Below are 19,795 nucleotides of genomic sequence, written 5' to 3'. Positions count from 1 at the left end.
CTGGCGATGTCGAGAGCGGCAGATTAGGGGTTAATAACTTTTATCAGTGCCAGCGATGTCGGGAGTGGCAGATTAGGGGTTAATAACTTTGTTTCAGTGTCGGCGATGTCAGGGCGGCAGATTAGGGTTTAACGTAACTTTTTTCCCCATAGACATCAATGAGGTTGCGTTATGGAGTTTTTCAGTCCGCGATAGCAGGTATTAGTTTTTTTTCTAACACTCTCTCCCTATTGATGTCTATGGGGAAAGCGTGCACAAGCACTTCAAAGCAGCCCTTGGATTTTGTGCTTATCGCCACCATATCGCATGCACAAGGCGGCTTTTCTTACACTTGTAATGGCAGCGCTATGGAGGGTGAAATAACGCAACTTTTGTTGCGTTCGTTTTGCACCCTCTATAGCACATAATTCGTAATCTAAGTGTTTGTGTTTCCTCGTTTTTTTTTCAGAAAGGAAAAATCAAAGGATCAGTGAGGTAATTTGTGCCTTTGCACATGTTTAATGACTGAAAAGAGCAAGAATAAACAGTGGCAAGGATTCCATAGTCAAGTCAAGGTGAATATAATGTATAATTTCCTTGTGCCTTTAAATAATTATATATATACTGTGTATATATATATATACGGTATATATATATATATATATATATATATATATATATATATATTTATATACAAAACACGGAAGGGAACTGCACTCTCATACCGGACCGGGTACACATCTTATGACCCTGCAACATGCTCAGCCCTGGGTGCCACTGGCACTCACAGGAAGCTGTGCTGTCCCCAGAGCCACAAGCAGTTAACCCCAGACAGGTCTGGGTGCAAGAACCATAGGGAAAATTACAAAACAAATTAATACAACACACAGAGAAAACCCAGCACTCACTTACAAGCTCTCAGTGGCACCCAGGGCTGAGGATGTTGCAGGGTCATAGGATGTGTACACAGTCCGGTATGAGAGTGCAGTTCCCTTCCGTGTTTTGTATATGTCTAGGGTGATTACATATTCCTGTGCACCCTTTTTTTGTTTTCAGTTTGTTTGGATTTGAAAGCTTGCATTGTGTGGCTGTTTTAGGGTCTCAGGTATTGGAAAGGACCTTGACGTGGTACCTGAGCTTGTCCCATTTGGCCAGATGCGGTGACTAACCTTTCCATTTTTGCTTTTAAATCTTAGCTGAGAGCTTGTAAGTGAGTGCTGGGTTTTCTCTGTGTGTTGTATTAATTTGTTTTGTAATTTTCCCTATGGTTCTTGCACCCAGACCTGTCTGGGGTTAACTGCTTGTGGCTCTGGGGACAGCACAGCTTCCTGTGAGTGCCAGTGGCACCCAGGGCTGAGCATGTTGCAGGGTCATAGGATGTGTACCCAGTCCGGTATGAGAGTGAAGTTCCCTTCCGTGTTTTGTATATGTCTAGGGTGATTACATATTCCTGTGCACCCTTTTTTTGTTTTCAGTTTGTTTGGATTTGAAAGCTTGCATTGTGTGGCTGTTTTAGGGTCTCAGGTATTGGAAAGGACCTTGATGTGGTACCTGACCTTTCCATTTTTGCTTTTAAATCTTAGCTGAGAGCTTGTAAGTGAGTGTTGGGTTTTCTCTGTGAGTGTGTGTTTTATATATATATATATATATATATATATATATATATATATACACACACACACACAGAGAGAAGCACACTCACAAGAACAAACAACTGACTCAATACTATTGTTAGCCTGTTCTATGGTGATTTACCACCTGTGTGCAGCTTCTTTTAGCCCAGTAATGCTTTTCACAGAGAAGAACGTGGACTCCTTGCTCAGTGTGCTTAGAGGAATATGGCTTCACCTCACTGAAGAGGCTCAATGAAGGCCGAAACGATCATCTGGGGTTGCTGTGTTCCTTGTTCAGAGAGGAATTGCCTGGTATTTCAGCGCCGGACTGACTGTAATAGGCGGGATCAGACTGATATACTACAGGAAAGTTCTTCTCTGTGAAAAGCATTACTGGGCAAAAAGAAGCTGCACCCAGATGGTAAATCGCCATAGAACAGGCTAACAATGGTATTGAGCAGGTTGTTCGTTCCTGTGAGTGTGCTTCTCTCTGTGTGTGTATATTTTTTTTTTTATTATTATTATCATAATTTATTTGTAGAGTGCCAACAGATTCTGCAGCGCTATAAACATAGGCGATATATATATTACAGGAAAGTTACTCTCTGTGAAAAGCATTACTGGGCTAAAAGAAACTGCACCCAGGTGGTAAATCGCCATAGAACAGGCTAACAATGCTATTGAGCTGGTTGTTTGTTCCTGTTAGTGTGCTTCTCTCTGTGTGTATTTAGTCTCCCTATGGGAAAAAAAGGAATCCAGACGTGGACTCCTTTTTCAGTGTGCTTAGAGGAATACGGCTACACCTCACTGACAAGGCCCAATGAAGGCCAAAACGATCATCTGGGATTGCTGTGTTCCTTGTTCAGAGAGGAATTGCCTGATATTTTGGCGCTGGACTGACCGTAATAGGCGGGATCAGGCTGATATACTACAGGAAAGTTCTTCTCTGTGAAAAGCATTACTGGGCAAAAAAAAGCTGCACCCAGATGGTAAATCGCCATAGAACAGGCTAACAATGGTATTGAGCAGGTTGTTCGTTCCTGTGAGTGTGCTTCTCTCTGTGTGTATATATATATTTGTTATTATTATTATCATAATTTATTTGTAGAGTGCCAACAGATTCTGCAGCGCTATAAACATAGGCGATATACAAGGTAACATTTATAGGGATCAAATGGGTAGAATGCCCTGCCGAGAGTTGAACTTTTGTAGTCAGCTCTTATGAAGGCGACCTGCAAACAGTTGGGCTTTTATGCTTACATGCTAAGGGGGTTCAAGGGGATACCAATGGAGGAGAGGAACTGAGATTAGGAAAGGTTAGTGTAGGCTGTATGCATCCCTGAATAGTAGAGTCTTTAGGGACCACTTGAAGCTTTCAAAACTAGGGGAGAGTCTTGTGGAGCGAGGCAGAGAGTTCCACAATATGGGAGAAAGTCTGGAGAAGTCCTGTAAAAAGGAATGTGAGGGGGTAACAAGAGAGGAGGAGGAGGTCATGCGCAGAACAAAGGGGAAGGGTGGGAGAGTATTTGGAGACAAGGTCTGAGATGTAAGGGGGAGCAATGCAGTTGAGGGCTTTTGTGTGCCAGAGTGATAATTTTGTGTTTTATTCTGGAGGCAAGAGGAAGCCAGTGAAGGGATTGGCGGAAAGGTGCAACAGATGAAGATCGGCAAGTAAGGAAGATGAGCCTGACAGAGGCATTCATTATGGATTATAAAGGAGCTAGGCAGCAGCTAGGGAGACCAGAGAGGATGGGGTTACAGTAGTTGAGGCGGGAAAGGATGAGAGAGTGGATTAAAATCTTAGTTGTGTCTTGTGTAAGGAAATCTCTAATTTTACATTTAATTATAAGGTGGAAGTGGCAGGATTTTAGCCAAGGACTGAATGTGAGGAATGAAAGAAATATCTGAGTCAAATGTGACCCCAAGACATCGGGAATTTGGGGTAGGGGTAATGATGGCGTTGTCGACAGATATAGAGAGATGCAAGATGGAGAAATTGGAAGAAGGGGGGAAATAAGGAAATAAGTTTTGGAGAGATTTAGCTAAAAGTAGTGAGAGGATATCCAGAATGAGATGTAAGAAAGACAGTTAGTGACACAGTGTTAGGAATTATCGTTAGCGTGACTAGCGCCATCTTGTTCTTCGCTGCCATTTTGTCTTAGGCATCCATCTTGTCTAATGAATCTTTTATTATAGTGGTTTATTATGTAGTGAGAAATATGCTGATGTTAGGGAGACTTGCATAGATAGAATAGCCCTGAGAATGACCCTGACGATGTTCTTGGATGCATCGTTATCTCTACAAGATGTCAAACGACTGTGATTTGTGCTGGGCTAGGAGGCCCAGTTACTATTTATCTGAAGTTAGGTATTTCTGTAGAAATGACTCCCTAACACTGCTTTTCTTCCAATTATATTTTAAATGAGTTTCTTTGTTCTTATAGAAATACTATGTGAAATGATGTAATTATGAATACGTTACTTGTTAAACCTATATGCTGTAACTCTTGGCAATAAAAGTGCCTTACAACTTGCAATAAACAGAATAGTTTTTGGAATCATAACTACTTGGTCTGAATCTATTCTCGTGGAAATCCTCATCAAATACAGTCATTTCCAGCTGATATGGTGTATTTCCGGCGAAGCCCTGACTGACACGGCCCCCCTCTGAAAACAACATCTTACACACGGATTAGCAAAGAAGGAGATATGTCTGGTAAAGAGAGATAGGTTTGGGTGTCATCGGCATACAAATGATAGACAGAAAAAATATTGTCGGCTGCAAGTAACAGTGAAAAAAATCTTTAATCCATTAAAAAATGAAATGGTACAATACACAGGTGGAGAGGCTCAGCTGATCTTACGCGTTTCACGCCCGTAGGCGCTTACTCATAGATACTGAGCACAGGTAAAAACTTTCCTATATTTAAAGGGCAAAACACCAATCAAATACCTTGCCTAAATGATGTATGTAATGCAAAAAGGTATGTACATTATTAAGTGTGTGTCCTTAAAGCTATAGAAAGCTATAGGAACTTCTAAAATCAAAATGACAATTACTTGTTTAGATAGCAAATATGGCTCTAAATTCATATATAATTCATGGAAAAGAACACTAACATTGAAAACCTGTGAACAGTAAATATATAAAAATATAAACATCAGGCTGCAGCACACCAAAACTTTTATAGATTTCCAAAATCTTCTGTAGTATGGAAAAATCTTTTTAAAGTTAATTTTCTAACAAACTTATTGATGTCAATTAATGTCCTGAAAGCAGAGAATTTATGTGTAGGTGCAAAACCCAAACCCTTTCTGAGGACTTTTTCATAGGTAGGTGTTAATACCATATCTGATAAATTAATAATGTTTAGTGTCCCTTCTTTTTGTGCTGTTTCTGCTGCTTCACCGAACCCCCTTCTTTTCTTCCTTCTTGATCTCCTGGTCCGTTGTCTAAAGGGACACCTGGTTGATTGCGTGTTTTTGGTCGCACTGACCTCTGTTCTTCTCCTTTATTCCTATTGGAAGGTACCTGTAGAGGGGAGACAGAAGGGGTAGGGGGAGACACTGGAGCTGATGGGTCATCACTCGATCCCATGGAATCAGAGTCATGGTCTGTTGATTCCGGCTCTGTGGACGAGAAAACCACCTTGCGATCTTTGTCTTTGTTAGTTGTTGACTTTTTCAGGATAGGTTTTGGGAGGACATTCTCCTCTCTTTCAGCACTTCTGGTTTTCTGCGGTTTTCTTTGTCGTCTATGAAATCTGGACCATTCATATACCCTATTGTTTTCATAATCCTCACGGTCCCGTGAGAATTTTTTCCTCTTCCTTTCAGCTGTTTCTCCATCTGCTTTCTTAATTTTTGGAAAATGGAATTTGGAATTTTTGGAAATCTATAAAAGTTTTGGTGTGATGCAGCCTGATGTTTATATTTTTATATATTTACTGTTGACAGGTTTTCAATATTAGTGTTCTTTTCCATGAATTATATATGAATTTAGAGCCATATTTGCTATCTAAACAAATAATTGTCATTTTGATTTTAGAAGTTCCTATAGCTTTAAGGACACACACTTAATAATGTACATACCTTTTTGCATTACATACGTCATTTAAGCAAGGTTTTTGATTGGTGTTTTGCCCTTTAAATATAGGAACGTTTTTACCTGTGCTCAGTATCTATGAGTAAGCACCTACGGGCATGAAACGCGTAAGATCAGCTGAGCCTTTTTACCTGTGTATTGTACCGTTTCATTTTTTAATGGATTAAAGATTTTTTTCACTGTTACTTGCAGCCGACAATATTTTTTCTGTCTGTGACTTTGCGGATGTCCACCGCTACCTTTTTGTTGGCTCCACTCTGCCCCTGTTATTGGCGTGTATCAGTTACAAGATAGTTTGCACACCCGGATGTGGTTCCTTTGCACTTCCTCTCTTCTTGGCATACAAATGGAATTGAAACCTGTGGTTATTAAAGAACCTAAGGATGACGTGTAGATTGAGAAGAGATGCGGACAGAGGATGTATATATGTATACATATGTGTATACAGTATCCCACAAAAATGAGTACACCCCTCACATTTTTGTAAATATTTTATTATATCTTTTCATGTGACAACACTGAAGAAATGACACTTTGCTACAATGTAAAGTAGTGAGTGTACAGCCTGTATAACAGTGTACATTGGCTGTCCCCTCAAAATAACTCAACACACAGCCATTAATGTCTAAACCATTGGCAATAAAAGTGAGTACACCCCTTAGTGGAAATGTCCAAATTGGGCCCAATTAGCCATTTTCCCTCCCCGGTGTCATGTGACTCGCTAGTGTTACAAGGTCTCAGGTGTGAATGGGGAGCAGGTGGGTAAAATTTGGTGTTATAGCTCTCACACTCTCTCATACTGGTCACTGGAAGTTCAACATGGCACCTCATGGCAAAGAACTCTCTGAGAATCTGAAAAAATGAATTGATGCTCTACATAAAGATGGCCTAGGCTATAAAAAGATTGCAAAGACCCTGAAACTGAGCTGCAGTACGGTGGGCAAGACCAAACATCAGTTTCACAGGATAGGTTCAATGGTCGACCAAAGAAGTTGAGTGCACATGCTCAGCCTCATATCCAGAGGTTGTCTTTGGCAAATATATGTATGAGTGCTGCCAGCATTGCTGCAGTGGTTGAAGGGATGTGGGGGGGTCAGCCTGTCAGTGCTCAGACCATACGATGCACACTGCATAATATTGGTCTGCATGGCTGTCATCCCAGAAGGAAGCCTCTTCTAAAGATGATGCACAAGAAAGCCTGCAAACAGTTTGCTGAAGACAAGCAGACATGGATTACTGGAACCATGTCCTGTGGTCCAATGAGACCAAGGTAAACTTATTTGGTTCAGATGGTGTCAAGCATGTGTGGCAGCAACCAGGTGAGAAGTACAAAGACAAGTGTGTCATGCCTACAGTCAAGCATGGTGGTGGGGGTGTCATGGTCTGGGCCTGATTGAGTGCTGCTGGCACTGGGGAGCTACAGTTCATTGAGGGAACCATGAATGCCAACATGTACTGTGACATACTGAAGCAGAGCATGATCCCCTCCCTTTGGAGACTTGGCCACAGGGCAGTATTCCAACATGATAATGAACGCAAACACACCTCCAAGATGACCACTGCCTTGCTAAAGAAGCTGAGGGTAAAGGTGATGGACTGGCCAAACATGTCTCCAGACCTAAAACCTATTGAGTATCTGTGAGGCATCCCCCTAATGGAATGCAGGGGAGTGTAAGGTCTCTAACATCCACAAGCTCCGTGATGTTGTCATGGAGGAGTGGAAGAGGACTCCAGTGGTAACCTGTAAAGCTCTGGTGAACTCTATGTCCAAAAGAGTTAAGGCAGTGCTGGAAAATAATGGTGGCCACTCAAAATATTGACACTTTGGGCCCAATTTGGACATTTCCACTTAGGGGAGTACTCACTTTGTTGCCAACGGTTTATACATTAATGGCTGTGTGTTGAGTTATTTTGAGGGTAAAGCAAATTTACAGTTATACAGGCTGTACACTCACTACTTTACATTGTAGCACAGTGTTATTTCTTCAGTGTTGTCACATGAAAAGATTTAATAAAATATTTACAAAAATGTGAGGGGTGTACTCACTTTGTGGGATACTGTGTATGTGTGTGTGTATATATATATATATATATATATATATATATATATATATATATATATATATATATATACTTACCTGATAAATTAATTTCTTCCATAGTGTTGAGAATCCACGATTCATTACTCATGGGGAATTACTCTAACATATATCCCAGCAAGTTAGGTAAGAAGAAGGAATAAGAGCTAAAAAGGGAGCAGGGAAAAAAGATATGCTGAAAAAATCTAACCCCCAATAAAGCAAAGGGTGGGGTTTCATGGACTCTCACCACCATGAAAGAAATTAATTTATTAGGTAAGCATAAATTGTGTTTTCTTTCATACAGGGGGGTGAGAATCCACAATCCATTACTCATAGGAACTAATACCCAAGCTGTGGAGTCCACAGGTAATAACATACATTTAAAAACATCTTTTTCACTGAGGAAATAAATGAACAACCTGAAAAAAAAATCTTTTTTTGTTGCACTAAAAATCATGCATAACCATCAAACTGAGACAACCGTCTGAAGAACCTTCATACCAAAAACTGCTTCAGAGGAAGTGAAAACATCAAAATGGTAACATTTTGTAATAGTATGCAAAGAAGACCAAGTAGTTGCCTTGCAAATTTGATCAACTGAAGCCTCATTCTTAAAAGCCCAAGAAGTGTCAACTGACATAGTAGAATGAGCAGTAATCTGCTGTGGTTGAGGCTGACCTGCCACCAAATAAGCTCTGTGAATCAAACGTTTTAACCAAGAGGCTAAAGAAATAAAGGCCTTCTGACCTTTCCTAGGCCCAGAAAAAAGAGAAAACAACTAGAAGTGTGTCTAAAATCCTTAGTAGCATCAACATAATATTTCAATGCCCTAACATCCAGATAATGCCAAGATCTTTCAGAAGCATTGTTAGGATTAGGACAAAAAGAAGGAACATAAATCTCTCTACTAATGTTATCTGAAGAAACAACCTTAGGCAAAAAATGAAAAATCAAATAAGGAGGCTCGCAAGAAAGAGCAGCCAATTCAAAAAGTCTTCCAGCAGACGATATAGCCAAAATAAATAACACTTTCCAAGAAAGTAGTTTAATGTCCAATTTTTACATAGGTTCAAAAGAAGGAGCCTGCAAAACCCTTAACACAAGGTTAATATTTCATGGAGGAGAAATAGGCTTGATAACAGGTTTAATACAGACTAAAGCCTGAACAGAACAATGAACATCAGGAAGATTAGTAATCTTTCTGTGGAACAAAACTGAAAGGGCTGAAATCTGCCCTTTCAGAAAACTGGCAGATTGACACTTATCTAGGCCATCCTCCAAAAACTGAAGAATCCTAGGAATTCTTAAAGAATGCCAAGAAAAACCATAATTTTTACACCATAAATTTCCTTTTCTTTTACAAAAATATGACGAGTCCACGGATTTCATCCTTACTTGTGGGATACCAATACCAAAGCTATAGGACATGGATGAAAGGGAGGGACAAGACAGGAACCTAAATGGAAGGCACCACTGCTTGAAGAACCTTTCTCCCAAAAACAGCCTCAGAAGAAGCAAAAGTATCAAATTTGTAAAATTTGGAAAAAGTATGAAGAGACGACCAAGTTGCAGCCTTGCAAATCTGTTCAACAGAAGCATCATTTTTAAATGCTCATGAGGAAGCCACAGCCCTAGCCGTAATTCTTTCAAGAGGCTGCTGTCCAGCAGTCTCATATGCCAGACGGATGATACTCTTCAGCCAAAAAGAAAGAGAGGTAGCAGTAGCTTTCTGGCCCCTATGTTTTCCAGAAAAAACAACAAATAAAGAAGAAGATTGACGAAAGTCCTTAGTCGCCTGTAAGTAAAACGTCAGGGCATGGACTACATCCAAGTTATGCAAGAAACGCTCCTTCTTAGAAGAAGGATTAGGACATAATGAAGGAACCACAATTTCCTGATTAATATTCTTATTTGAAACAACCTTAGGAAGGAATCCAGGTTTGGAACGTAAAACCACCTTATCAGAATGAAAGATAAGATAAGGCGAGTCACAGTGTAACGCTAAAAGCTCAGAAACTCTACAAGCAGAAGAAATAGGAACCAAAAACAAAATTTCCAAGATAACAACTTAATATCTATGGAATGCATGGGCTCAAACGGAACCCCTTGAAGAACATTAAGAACTAAATTCAAACTCTAGGGTGGAGCAATTGGTCTAAACACAGGCTTGACTCTGGTCAGAGCCTGACAAAAAGATTGAACGTCTGGAACATCTGCCAAACGTTTGTGTAGTAAAATTGACAAAGCAGAAATTTGTCCCTTTAAGGAACTTGCTGATAACCCTCTTGGAGAAAAGACAGAATTCTGGGAATCCTAATTCTACTCCATGAGTAGCCATTGAATTCACACCAATAAAGATTTTTACGCCATATCTTATGATAGATCTTTCTAGTAACAGGCTTACGTGCCTGAATCAAAGTATCAATGACCGAATCAGAGAACCCACGCTTAGATGAAATCAAGCGTTCAATCTCCACGCAGTCAGTTGCAGAGAAACTAGATTTGGATGTTGAAAAGGTCCCTGAATGAGCAGATCCTGCCTCAATGGAAGCCTCCATGGTGGCAGAGAGGACATGTCCACTAGATCGGCATACCAAGTCCTGCGAGGCCACGCAGGCGCAATTAGAATTACTAAAGCCTTCTCCTGTTTGATCCGAGCAATCACCCGGGGAAGGAGAGCAAACGGTGGAAACACAAATGCTAGGTTGAACGTCCAAGGCACTGCCAAGGCATCTATCAGTTCGGCCTGAGGATCCCTCGACCTGGATCCGTATCTCTGGAGCTTGGCATTCTGATGAGACGCCATCAGATCCAATTCTGGTGTGCCCCATCTGAGAATCAGAGAGGCAAAGATTTCCAGATGGAGTTCCCACTCCCCTGGATGAAACGTCTGCTTAAAAAATCTGAGAAACTTGTATAGACTTTTTGGATCTAAAATGGGTCGAAACGTGCCGTCTTTTTTGGGGACCACGAAAAGGTTTGAATAAAACCCCTGTCCCTGTTCCAGTCTTGGAATGGGACGAATTACTCCCATAGTAGAGAGGTATTTTACACAACGTAAGAACGCCTCTCTTTTCATCTGGTCAACAGACAATCGTGAAAGAAGAAACCTCCCCCTTGGGAGAGAATTTTTTAATTCCAGCTGATACCCTTGGGACACAATTTCCAGTGTCCAAGGATCCTGCACATCTCTTACCCAAGCCTGGGCAAAGAGAGAAAGTCTGCCCCCTACTAAATCCGGTCCTGGATCGGGGGCCGTCCCTTCATGCTGTCTTGGTCGCAGCAGCGGGCTTCTTGGGTTGTTTACCCTTATTCCAAGCCTGGTTGGGTCTCCAGACGGAACGAAAATTATTTTGTTTGCCCCTCAGTTTAGAAGTTCTATCTTGAGGTAGGAGATGACACTTACCTCCCGTAATGTCAGAAATGATTTATTTCAGTTCAGGCCCGAATAGGGTCTTGCCATTGAAAGGAATAGCCAAAAGATTTGACTTAGATGACACATCAGCAGACCAATATTTTAACCATAACACTCTATGCGCTAAAATGGCAAATCCAGCATTTTTAGCCTCCAATTTTGCAATCTGAAATGCGGTATCTGTAATAAAGGAATTAGCTAGCCTAAGAGCTTTAATTCTATCTACGATATCCTCTAAGGGAGTCTCCGTCTTTAGAGACTCCTCTAATGCATCAAACCAAAAAGCCACCGCAGTAGTAGCTGATACAATGCAGGCCATAGGTTGTAAGAGGAAACCCTGTTGAATAAACATTTTCTTTAACAGACCCTCCAATTTCTTATCCATAAGGTCCTTAAAAGCACAACTGTCTTTGATTGGAATAGTTGTACGCTTAGCCAGGGTAGATATAGCTCCCTCTACCTTAGGGACTGTCTGCCAAGAGTCCTAAACGGTATCAAGAATGGGATACATTTTCTTAAAATTAGGAGAAGGTGAGAATGGGATACCCGGTCTTTCCCACTCCCATGTAATAATTTCCGAGATTCTCTTAGGAACCGGAAAAACATCAGAGTAAGTAGGAACCTCTAAGTATTTGTCCATCTTACACAATTTCTCTGGCAGAATCACAATAGAGTCACAGTCATCTAGAGTCGCTAGAACCTCCCGAAGCAATAGGCGGAGGTGTTCAAGCTTAAATCTAAAGGATATTGTGTCTGTATCCTTCTGAGGTAACACACTTCCAGAATCGGAAAGTTCCCCCTCAGACAAAAAATGCCTGACCCCCAATTCAGATCCCTGAGAGGGTACTTCAGAAATAGCTACTAAAGCATCAGAGGTCGTAGCATTTTCATGGCCCTCTGACCTTCTACGTTTGCCCTGTAACACAGGCAGTTTAGATAAAACCTCTGTAAGGGTATTTGACATAACTGCAGCCATATCCTGCAGAGTAAATGCATTAGACGCGGTTGAGGAACCCGGCGTCACTTGGGTGGGCCTTAAAGGCTGTGATGCTTGGGAAGAATTTGGCGACATACCCTGATTCTCTTCAGACTGAGAATCATCCTTAGACACATCGGCCTCTATTTAACAAGGTCTGGCGGACCTGATCCAACAGTGCGGATCAGGTCCGCCAGACCTCGCTGAATGCGGAGAGCAATACGCTCTCCGTATTCAGCATTGCACCAGCAGCTCACAAGAGCTGCTGGTGCAACGCCGCCCCCTGAAGACTCGCGGCCAATCGGCCGACAGCAGGGGGGTGTCAATCAACCCGATCGTACTCGATTGGGTTGATTTCCGGTGATGTCTGTCCGTCTGCTCAGAGCAGGTGGACAGGTTATGGAGCAGCGGTCTTTGTGACCGCTGCTTCATAACTGGTGTTTCTGGCTAGTCTGAAGACTCGCCAGAAACACGGGCCATCAAGCTCCTTTCGGAGCTTGTTAGATAGGCCCCATCTTCTTTGCATAAGATTTGTGCTTTGCATTGTACAGCCCTCTCAGTGCACAAGGAACACAAAACTAGAGGGGGTTCAACAGTGGCATTTAAACACATAGAGCAAGGAGTTTCATCCTCTGAGTCAGACATGTTAAACAGACTAGCAATATTAACAATAGTCGTATTCTGCTAATAATATTGAGCACTAATGCAAATAGGAAAAATAAATCAGAAGAAAAAACGTACTGCACCTTTAAATTTTAAAGCGTAACTATTTTTCTGATATCTGCAATAAGTTGTTAGGGACAGATAATATTATTTTAACGTGCCCAAACTATCTTATAAGTATTGCACCCACTTGCATAAACAATCTCTAAAACACTGCCTCCTCAAACCAGCTATTATAAATAAAAAGCCAACCGCAACTCCCAGCGTCCAGCCCTAAACAAGCCCAATAGGCATTTGCATGCTTAACAAAAAATACAAATAATACCAAGGGATTTCAGGTACACCATCTCTATTCTATTAGTGTATACTGCTTACCCTTCCCCATATAGGGGAAATGTCAGTCTGTTCTGTTACATCAAGTCTCTCCAGAAAACAAAAGACATACCTTAATGTTGCTTGTAGCAAAGCATCGGTCTCCACACTGAATATTTTCTTACACTACCTCCAGTTGTGGGAACCAACATGGATCTTAGGAATATCAGCTAAGATCATCGACATCAGGGTAGGAATTAAGCTGTTCCCACTTGACGAATTCCCCCTGAGAAAAATAGTACTCACTGGCACCATTTTAAAATAAAAAATTCTTGATTGAAGAAAATAAAACTAACACCTCCCTTTACCTCTTCCTAGTACTAACATAGGCAAAGAGAATGAGTGGAGGTGGAGGGAAGGGAGGAGCTATATATACAACTCTGCTGTGGTGCTCTTTGCCACTTCCTGTCAACAGGAGGATAAATCCCACAAGTAAGGATGAAATCTGTGGACTCGTCATATCTTTGTAAAAGAAAAGGACCTTGGGACAGAAGGTCTGACAACAGAGGAAGAGGCCAAGGAGGGCAACTGGAGATTTGAACCAGATATGCATACCAAATCCTGTAAGGCAACACTGGGGCAATCAGGATTACAAACGACTTCTCTAGCCTTATCTTGGAAATAACTCTGAGAAGAAGTACCAGAGGAGGCAACAGATAAGCAGGTTGAAATGACAAGGAACTAAAAGAGCAGCCACTGCCTCTGCCTGACGATCCCTGGACCTTAACAAAGTACTTTGGTAATTTGTTGTTCAAATGAGAGGCCATCAGGTCTATTTCTGGGAGACCCCCAAATATCCACAATCTGAATGAACACATTCTGGTGAAGAGACCACTACCCTGGATTTAGAGACTGATGATTGAGAAATTCTCCCTCCCAATGTTTCACTCCTGGGATGTAAACTGCAGAGTCTAGACAACAATTGTTTTTTGCCGAAGAGAGAATCTGAGACACCTCCATAATAGGAAGGGAACTGTGAGTTCCCACCTGATGGGTGACATATGCTACTGCTGTGACATTGTCTGTCTGGAAGTGGAGACAAGCTTGATGGGCCCTGAAAATTGAATGGAGTTCCAGCATATTGATTGGCAACTTCTCCCCCTGAGGATCCCAATTCCCCTGTGCTGTCATAGACCCCCAAACAGCTCCCTAACCTGAAAGACTTGCATCTGTAGCAATCACAGTACAGGAAGGATGAGCAAAAGAAGCTCCCTCAATAATAAACTGATGATTCAGCCATCAAGAGGTAAAAAAAAATTCCCCTGGGAGGCCTTATTCTGAATCCAATTCGATATCCCTGAGAAACCACATTCAGAGCCCAGGGATTTGGGACAGACTAAATCCAAGCTTCCTGAAAGAGGCTTAATCTGCCCCCTACCAGAACTTCTGGGTTGGGGGCCGAACCTTCATGGAGTTTTAGAAGAACAGGAGGATTTCTTACCCTGCTTAGTTCCAGTTCGCATTAGGTCTCCAGACTGATAAAGAGGAACCTGGCTTTTAAACAGAGTAGTCGGTTTTCTGTTCCTTATTCTGACGAAAGCAAAGAAAAATATTAGAAACCTTGGATTTTCCTTTAGACTTTCTGTCTTGAGGAAGAAAAGCTCCTTTACCTCCAGTAATAGCAGAAATAATCCTGAAAGGAAAGAGTCAATAATCTAGATTTAGCCAATAGGAATTAAGGTAGGAAAAATCCAATCAGCCAATAGGATTGAGCTTGCATTCTATTGGCTGTTCCAATCAGCCAATAGAATGCGAGCTCAATCCTATTGGCTGATTGGATCAGCCAAAAGGATTGAACTTCAATCCTATTGACTGATTGCATCAGCCAATAGGATTTTTCCTACCTTAATTCCGATTGGAATTAATCTAACAAGCACTGTACTCTGAGGAGAACCAGGCCTCAACATAGACTGAAAACCCCTTTCTCTGAAGAATCACATGCACATCTTCATTCTTCAACCACCTCCAGCAGAGGAAAAGGAAAGACTGAGGTATGTGTGAGGTGGGAGGGGTTTTATAGAGCTCTTGAGGTTTGGGAATCTTTGCCTCTTCCTAGTGGTAGAGAAGAGTAATTCCCATAAGTAATGGATCATGGACTCTCACCACCTGTATGAAAGAAATATTATTATGTCTATGATATCACAGTGATGGTGAGGATTTAGTGACAAACAAATATTTAAGAATAAAGTTGAAAGAAGATACAAATAATATACTTACATTACCAATTCAGGAATTAGATAGTTATTTGAGATAACACCATTGCTGGGCATTACTGTATTCTGATTTATAATAATGCCATCAGGATTCTAAAAAAATAAAAAACAAGAAAAAGTACTTTATTATGTAGAACACTAATAAAAAAAACATGGCATTTTTGTTTTAGGAGAGTTCATTGTACTGATCCTTTTTCCTGCTTGTTTAACTTTTGATTTTGTTTTTATCCAACAGAAAAAAAATCGTATTTGAATGAGTCAAATGATTTCTGCCTATTTTGGATGTTCCTGAATTCCTAAAGGATAATTGTAATGGAAAAATAAAATATTCTAATTCATTAGGATATTTTATTTTTATGCTAATGTCTCTGGCAAGTTACTTGTTTAACCAATGCAAAAAAGGTTTAAACTCATAGCTAAAGCCCTGCTGTGAAGTTTCTGCACATTGCATTTCCTAAGCAGAACTCCAATAAGTCCCCAGTGGTGCCCTGCTTATATACTGTATTGGGTTGCTGATTGGAGTGAGATTTTAGCTATGTGTTTAACCACTTTGCAGGACTGATCCAAATACAATATTGTGTGATAATTATCAGCATCTTAACAGCTGCAGAGGAGCTCTTTTCCATAGTCAGCCATTTTTATTGTTTATCATTATTGTTTAAAATCATCCCTATATTTAACATGCCTGTACTGCTTGGCAGATCCGTATCCAAATTCTCTTTACTCAACACATTAATAAGGCCAATATTCAATGATCAAATTCCACTTGTAAAATGACTTGATAAACCTCCAGACAATGCTTTGCATATTATTACCAAGTACACCAAAATGTTTCTGAATGTAAAACACAAATGGCTAGATTACGACCATTTCGGCTTAAAAACAGTAACTCAGCCATTATGAGTCGTGTCGGTATAGCTATACCGCAAGCATTTTATCACCAAATAAAGTCTATCAAAGATGGTCCCTCAGGACAAAGGCGCCCTTTAGAGGCTTCCGTCGATGGTTAAGGAGTGATACACCAGGATCAGCTCGTCTTGGAACGAAGTGGAGAAACTGCAAATATGAAAAAACAGAAAAAGGAGCTCCAATGGTGCAGAAAATCACAACAATTGTTGCAAATTGTATCAATGCATCATTCTACAGAATGATACAAAAGCGGCACACTATGTGGCAGTGCAAGTCAGACAGGCTGGATACATCAGAGCCCATCAGCTGGCTCACTTTAAATCATGGATCTACCAATGGTCGCTGCAAAATAAAATGCAAGGAGGGAGGGGGAAGGGTGCTCCAATAGTGCATGGAATCACTGCAAAATAGAGAAAAATCCCAAAGACCCTCCAAAGAATATACTCGCAAAAGTGGCGCACTATATTGCAGTGCAAGTCAAACAAACTGGGTTAATATGAGCCCACCAGCTAGCTCACTCAGGCAAACAGGTACCAGATCCACAGTTAAAATAAAAGTAAAAAAAAACACTCACAGTTTTAGATAAAAACCAAAATAACCTTTATGCATAGAGGACTATTTATTGAAAACAAATATATATTTAAAACTTAAATAAAATCTGCAACGCGTTTCAAAGTGCTTATGGCACTCTTTCCTCAGGCAGTGATTCACTGCCGGAGGAAAGAGTGCCGCAAGCATTTTAGCCTGTAACGCAACGTCAATCCTGCGCTCAAAAAAATTACGTTTTTGGGTAGGATTTCCATAGTGCTGATATTACAGGTTGTGCGGTGAGGCTAAAATGCTTGCGTTACAGCCTATACCGACACGAGCCATACCGTTTCACAAAACTCATAACTAAACTGTTACAAAGTACACTAACACCCATAAACTACCTATTAACCCCTAAACCGAGGCCCTCCTGCATTGCAAACACTATATTTAACCTATTAACCCCTAATCTGCCACCCTCCCACACCCCCGCCACTATAATAAAGTTATTAACCCCTATTCCGCCATTCCCTGACACCGCAGCCACTAACTAAACCTATAAACCCCTAAACCGCCAGCCCCCCACATCACCACTATTATATAAACCTATTAACCCCTAAACCGCCAGCCCCCACATCGTCACTAATAAATTAAGCTTTTAACCCCTAAAACTATCACCCCCTAACTTTAAATTAAAATTACAATATCCCTATCTTAAAATAAATAAAAACTTACCTGTAAAATTAAAAAAAAATAAGTTTAAACTATAAACTAGCCTAACTATTATACTAAACTATTATACTAAAATTAAAATAACTACTAATTAAAATAAATAAATTACACATTAAAAAAAACCTAACACTACTAAAAAAAGTCTAAAATTACAAAAAAAATAAAAAATACTGAATTACGAAAAATAACGAAATTATCAAAAATAAAAGCAATTACACCTAGTCTAATAGCTCTATAAAAATAAAAAAAGCCCACCCAAAATAAAAAAAAAACCTAGCCTACAATAAACTACCAATAGCCCTTAAAAGGGTTTTATGTAGGGCATTGCCCTAAAGAAATCAGCTATTTTACCAGGAAACAAAATACAAAGACCCCCCAAACAGTAAAACCCACCACCCAACCAACCCCCCAAAATAAAAAAACTAACTCTAACAAAAACCTAAGCTACCCATTGCCCTGAAAAGGGCATTTGTATGGGCATTTCCCTTAAAAGGGCATTCAGCTCTTTTACATTGCCCTGAAAAGGGCATTTAGCTCTTTTACCTAAAGCCCAAACCCTAATCTAAAAATAAAAAAATAAAAGGTTTAAAAAAAAAACTAATACTAACCTCCGAATATCCACTCACAGTTTCTGAAGTCCGTACATCCATCCTCATCCAGGTGGCGAGAAGTCTTCATCCAGGCGGCGAGGTCTTCATCCAGATGGCGTCTTCTATCTTCATCCCGGCTGCGCAGAGCGGATCCATTCTTGAAGACATCCGGCGCAAAACATCCTCTTCATACGGTCACTGCCGTACACTGGATCTTCAATGCAAGGGAGCCTTTTCAAAATGGCGTCCCTTGCATTCCTATTGGCTGATTTGATTCTTGAAAATCAAATCAGCCAATAGGATGAGAGCTACTGAAATCCTATTGGCTGTTCAAATCAGCCAATAGGATGAGAGCCAATGAAATTCTATTGGCTATTCAAATCAGCCAATAAAATTTCAGTAGCTCTCATCCTATTGGCTGATTTGAACAGCCAATATGATTTTAGTAGTTCTCATCCTATTGGCTGATTTGAATTTCAAGAATAAAATCAGCCAATAAGAATGCAAGGGAAACCATTTTGAAATAGGCTCCCTTGCATTGAAGATCCAGTGTACGGCAGTGACCATATGAAGAGGATGCTCTGCGCCGGATGTCTTCAAGGAAGGATCAGCTCCGTGCTCCCGGGAGGAAGATAGAAGACCCCGCCTGGATGAAGACCTTGCCACCTCTATGAAGACTTCTCGCCGCCTGGATGAGGATGGATATCCGGGGCGCGATTACATACACGGCGCAGGTACCTCACACATCGGGCTATTACATATATGGCGCCAGCAGTTCATAAAGTGCCGTAAATCGGATAAACTAGCGATGTCCAGAAATGAGCGTAAATACAAATTTCTGGAGTCGCCAGTGACTTACGACACTTTAGAAAGTGCCAGCACCTAAGAAAAGTAAAGAAAATAACAAATCTCCCATAAAAGTCTAACACGCCTCCCAAAAATAAGCCCTGACACGTAAAAACCCCTATATCCGCAATCCCCCCTCTCACTACTAATAATAAATGTATTAACCCCTAGACCGACAACCCCCACAACGCAATAAGCCTAATTAAACTATCTCTGCCATCAAACCCACACCACAAGTAATAACTAACAATCTTTTTTTGTGAAATAAAACAGAAAGAGCAGAGATTTGCCCCTTCAAGGAACTTGCAGACAAATCCTTATTCAAACCATCCTGAAGAAACTGAAAGAATGCCAAGAGAATATATGAGAAGAACACCATAAAATATAAGTTTTCCAAACTCGATAATAAATCTTTCTGGAAACAGATTTATGAGCCTGTAATATAGTATTAATCACAGAGTCAGAGAAACCTCTATGACTAAGCACTAGGCGTTCAATTTCCATAACTTCAAATTTATTGATTTGAGATCCTGATGGAAAAACTGACCTTGAGACAGAAGGTCCGGCCTTAATGGAAGAGGCCATGGTTGGCAACTGGACATCCAAACAAGATCCGCATACCAAAACCTGTGAGGCCATGCTGGAGCTACCAGCAACATGAACGATTGTTCCCTGATGATTTTGGAGATCACTCTTGGAAGAAGAACTAGAGGCGGGAAAATATAAGCAGGTTGGTAACACCAAGGAAGTGTCAACGCATCCACTGCTTCCGC

General features: G+C 40.7%; 1 protein-coding gene across 1 annotated transcript in view; it reads right to left on the bottom strand.

Moving 5' to 3' along the window:
- The window catches only part of LOC128647389 (complement C3), a 572,326-nt gene that overhangs the window by 485,992 nt on the left and 66,539 nt on the right, over positions 1-19,795 (bottom strand). The window contains exon 4 of the mRNA XM_053700176.1: positions 15,422-15,510. Within this exon, the coding sequence (XP_053556151.1) occupies positions 15,422-15,510 (89 nt within the window). The remainder of the gene's footprint in view (positions 1-15,421; positions 15,511-19,795) is intronic.

This window comes from Bombina bombina, chromosome 2, assembly GCF_027579735.1.
Source record: "Bombina bombina isolate aBomBom1 chromosome 2, aBomBom1.pri, whole genome shotgun sequence".
NCBI lineage: Eukaryota > Metazoa > Chordata > Amphibia > Anura > Bombinatoridae > Bombina > Bombina bombina.
This window is presented reverse-complemented; position numbering and strand designations above follow the sequence as displayed.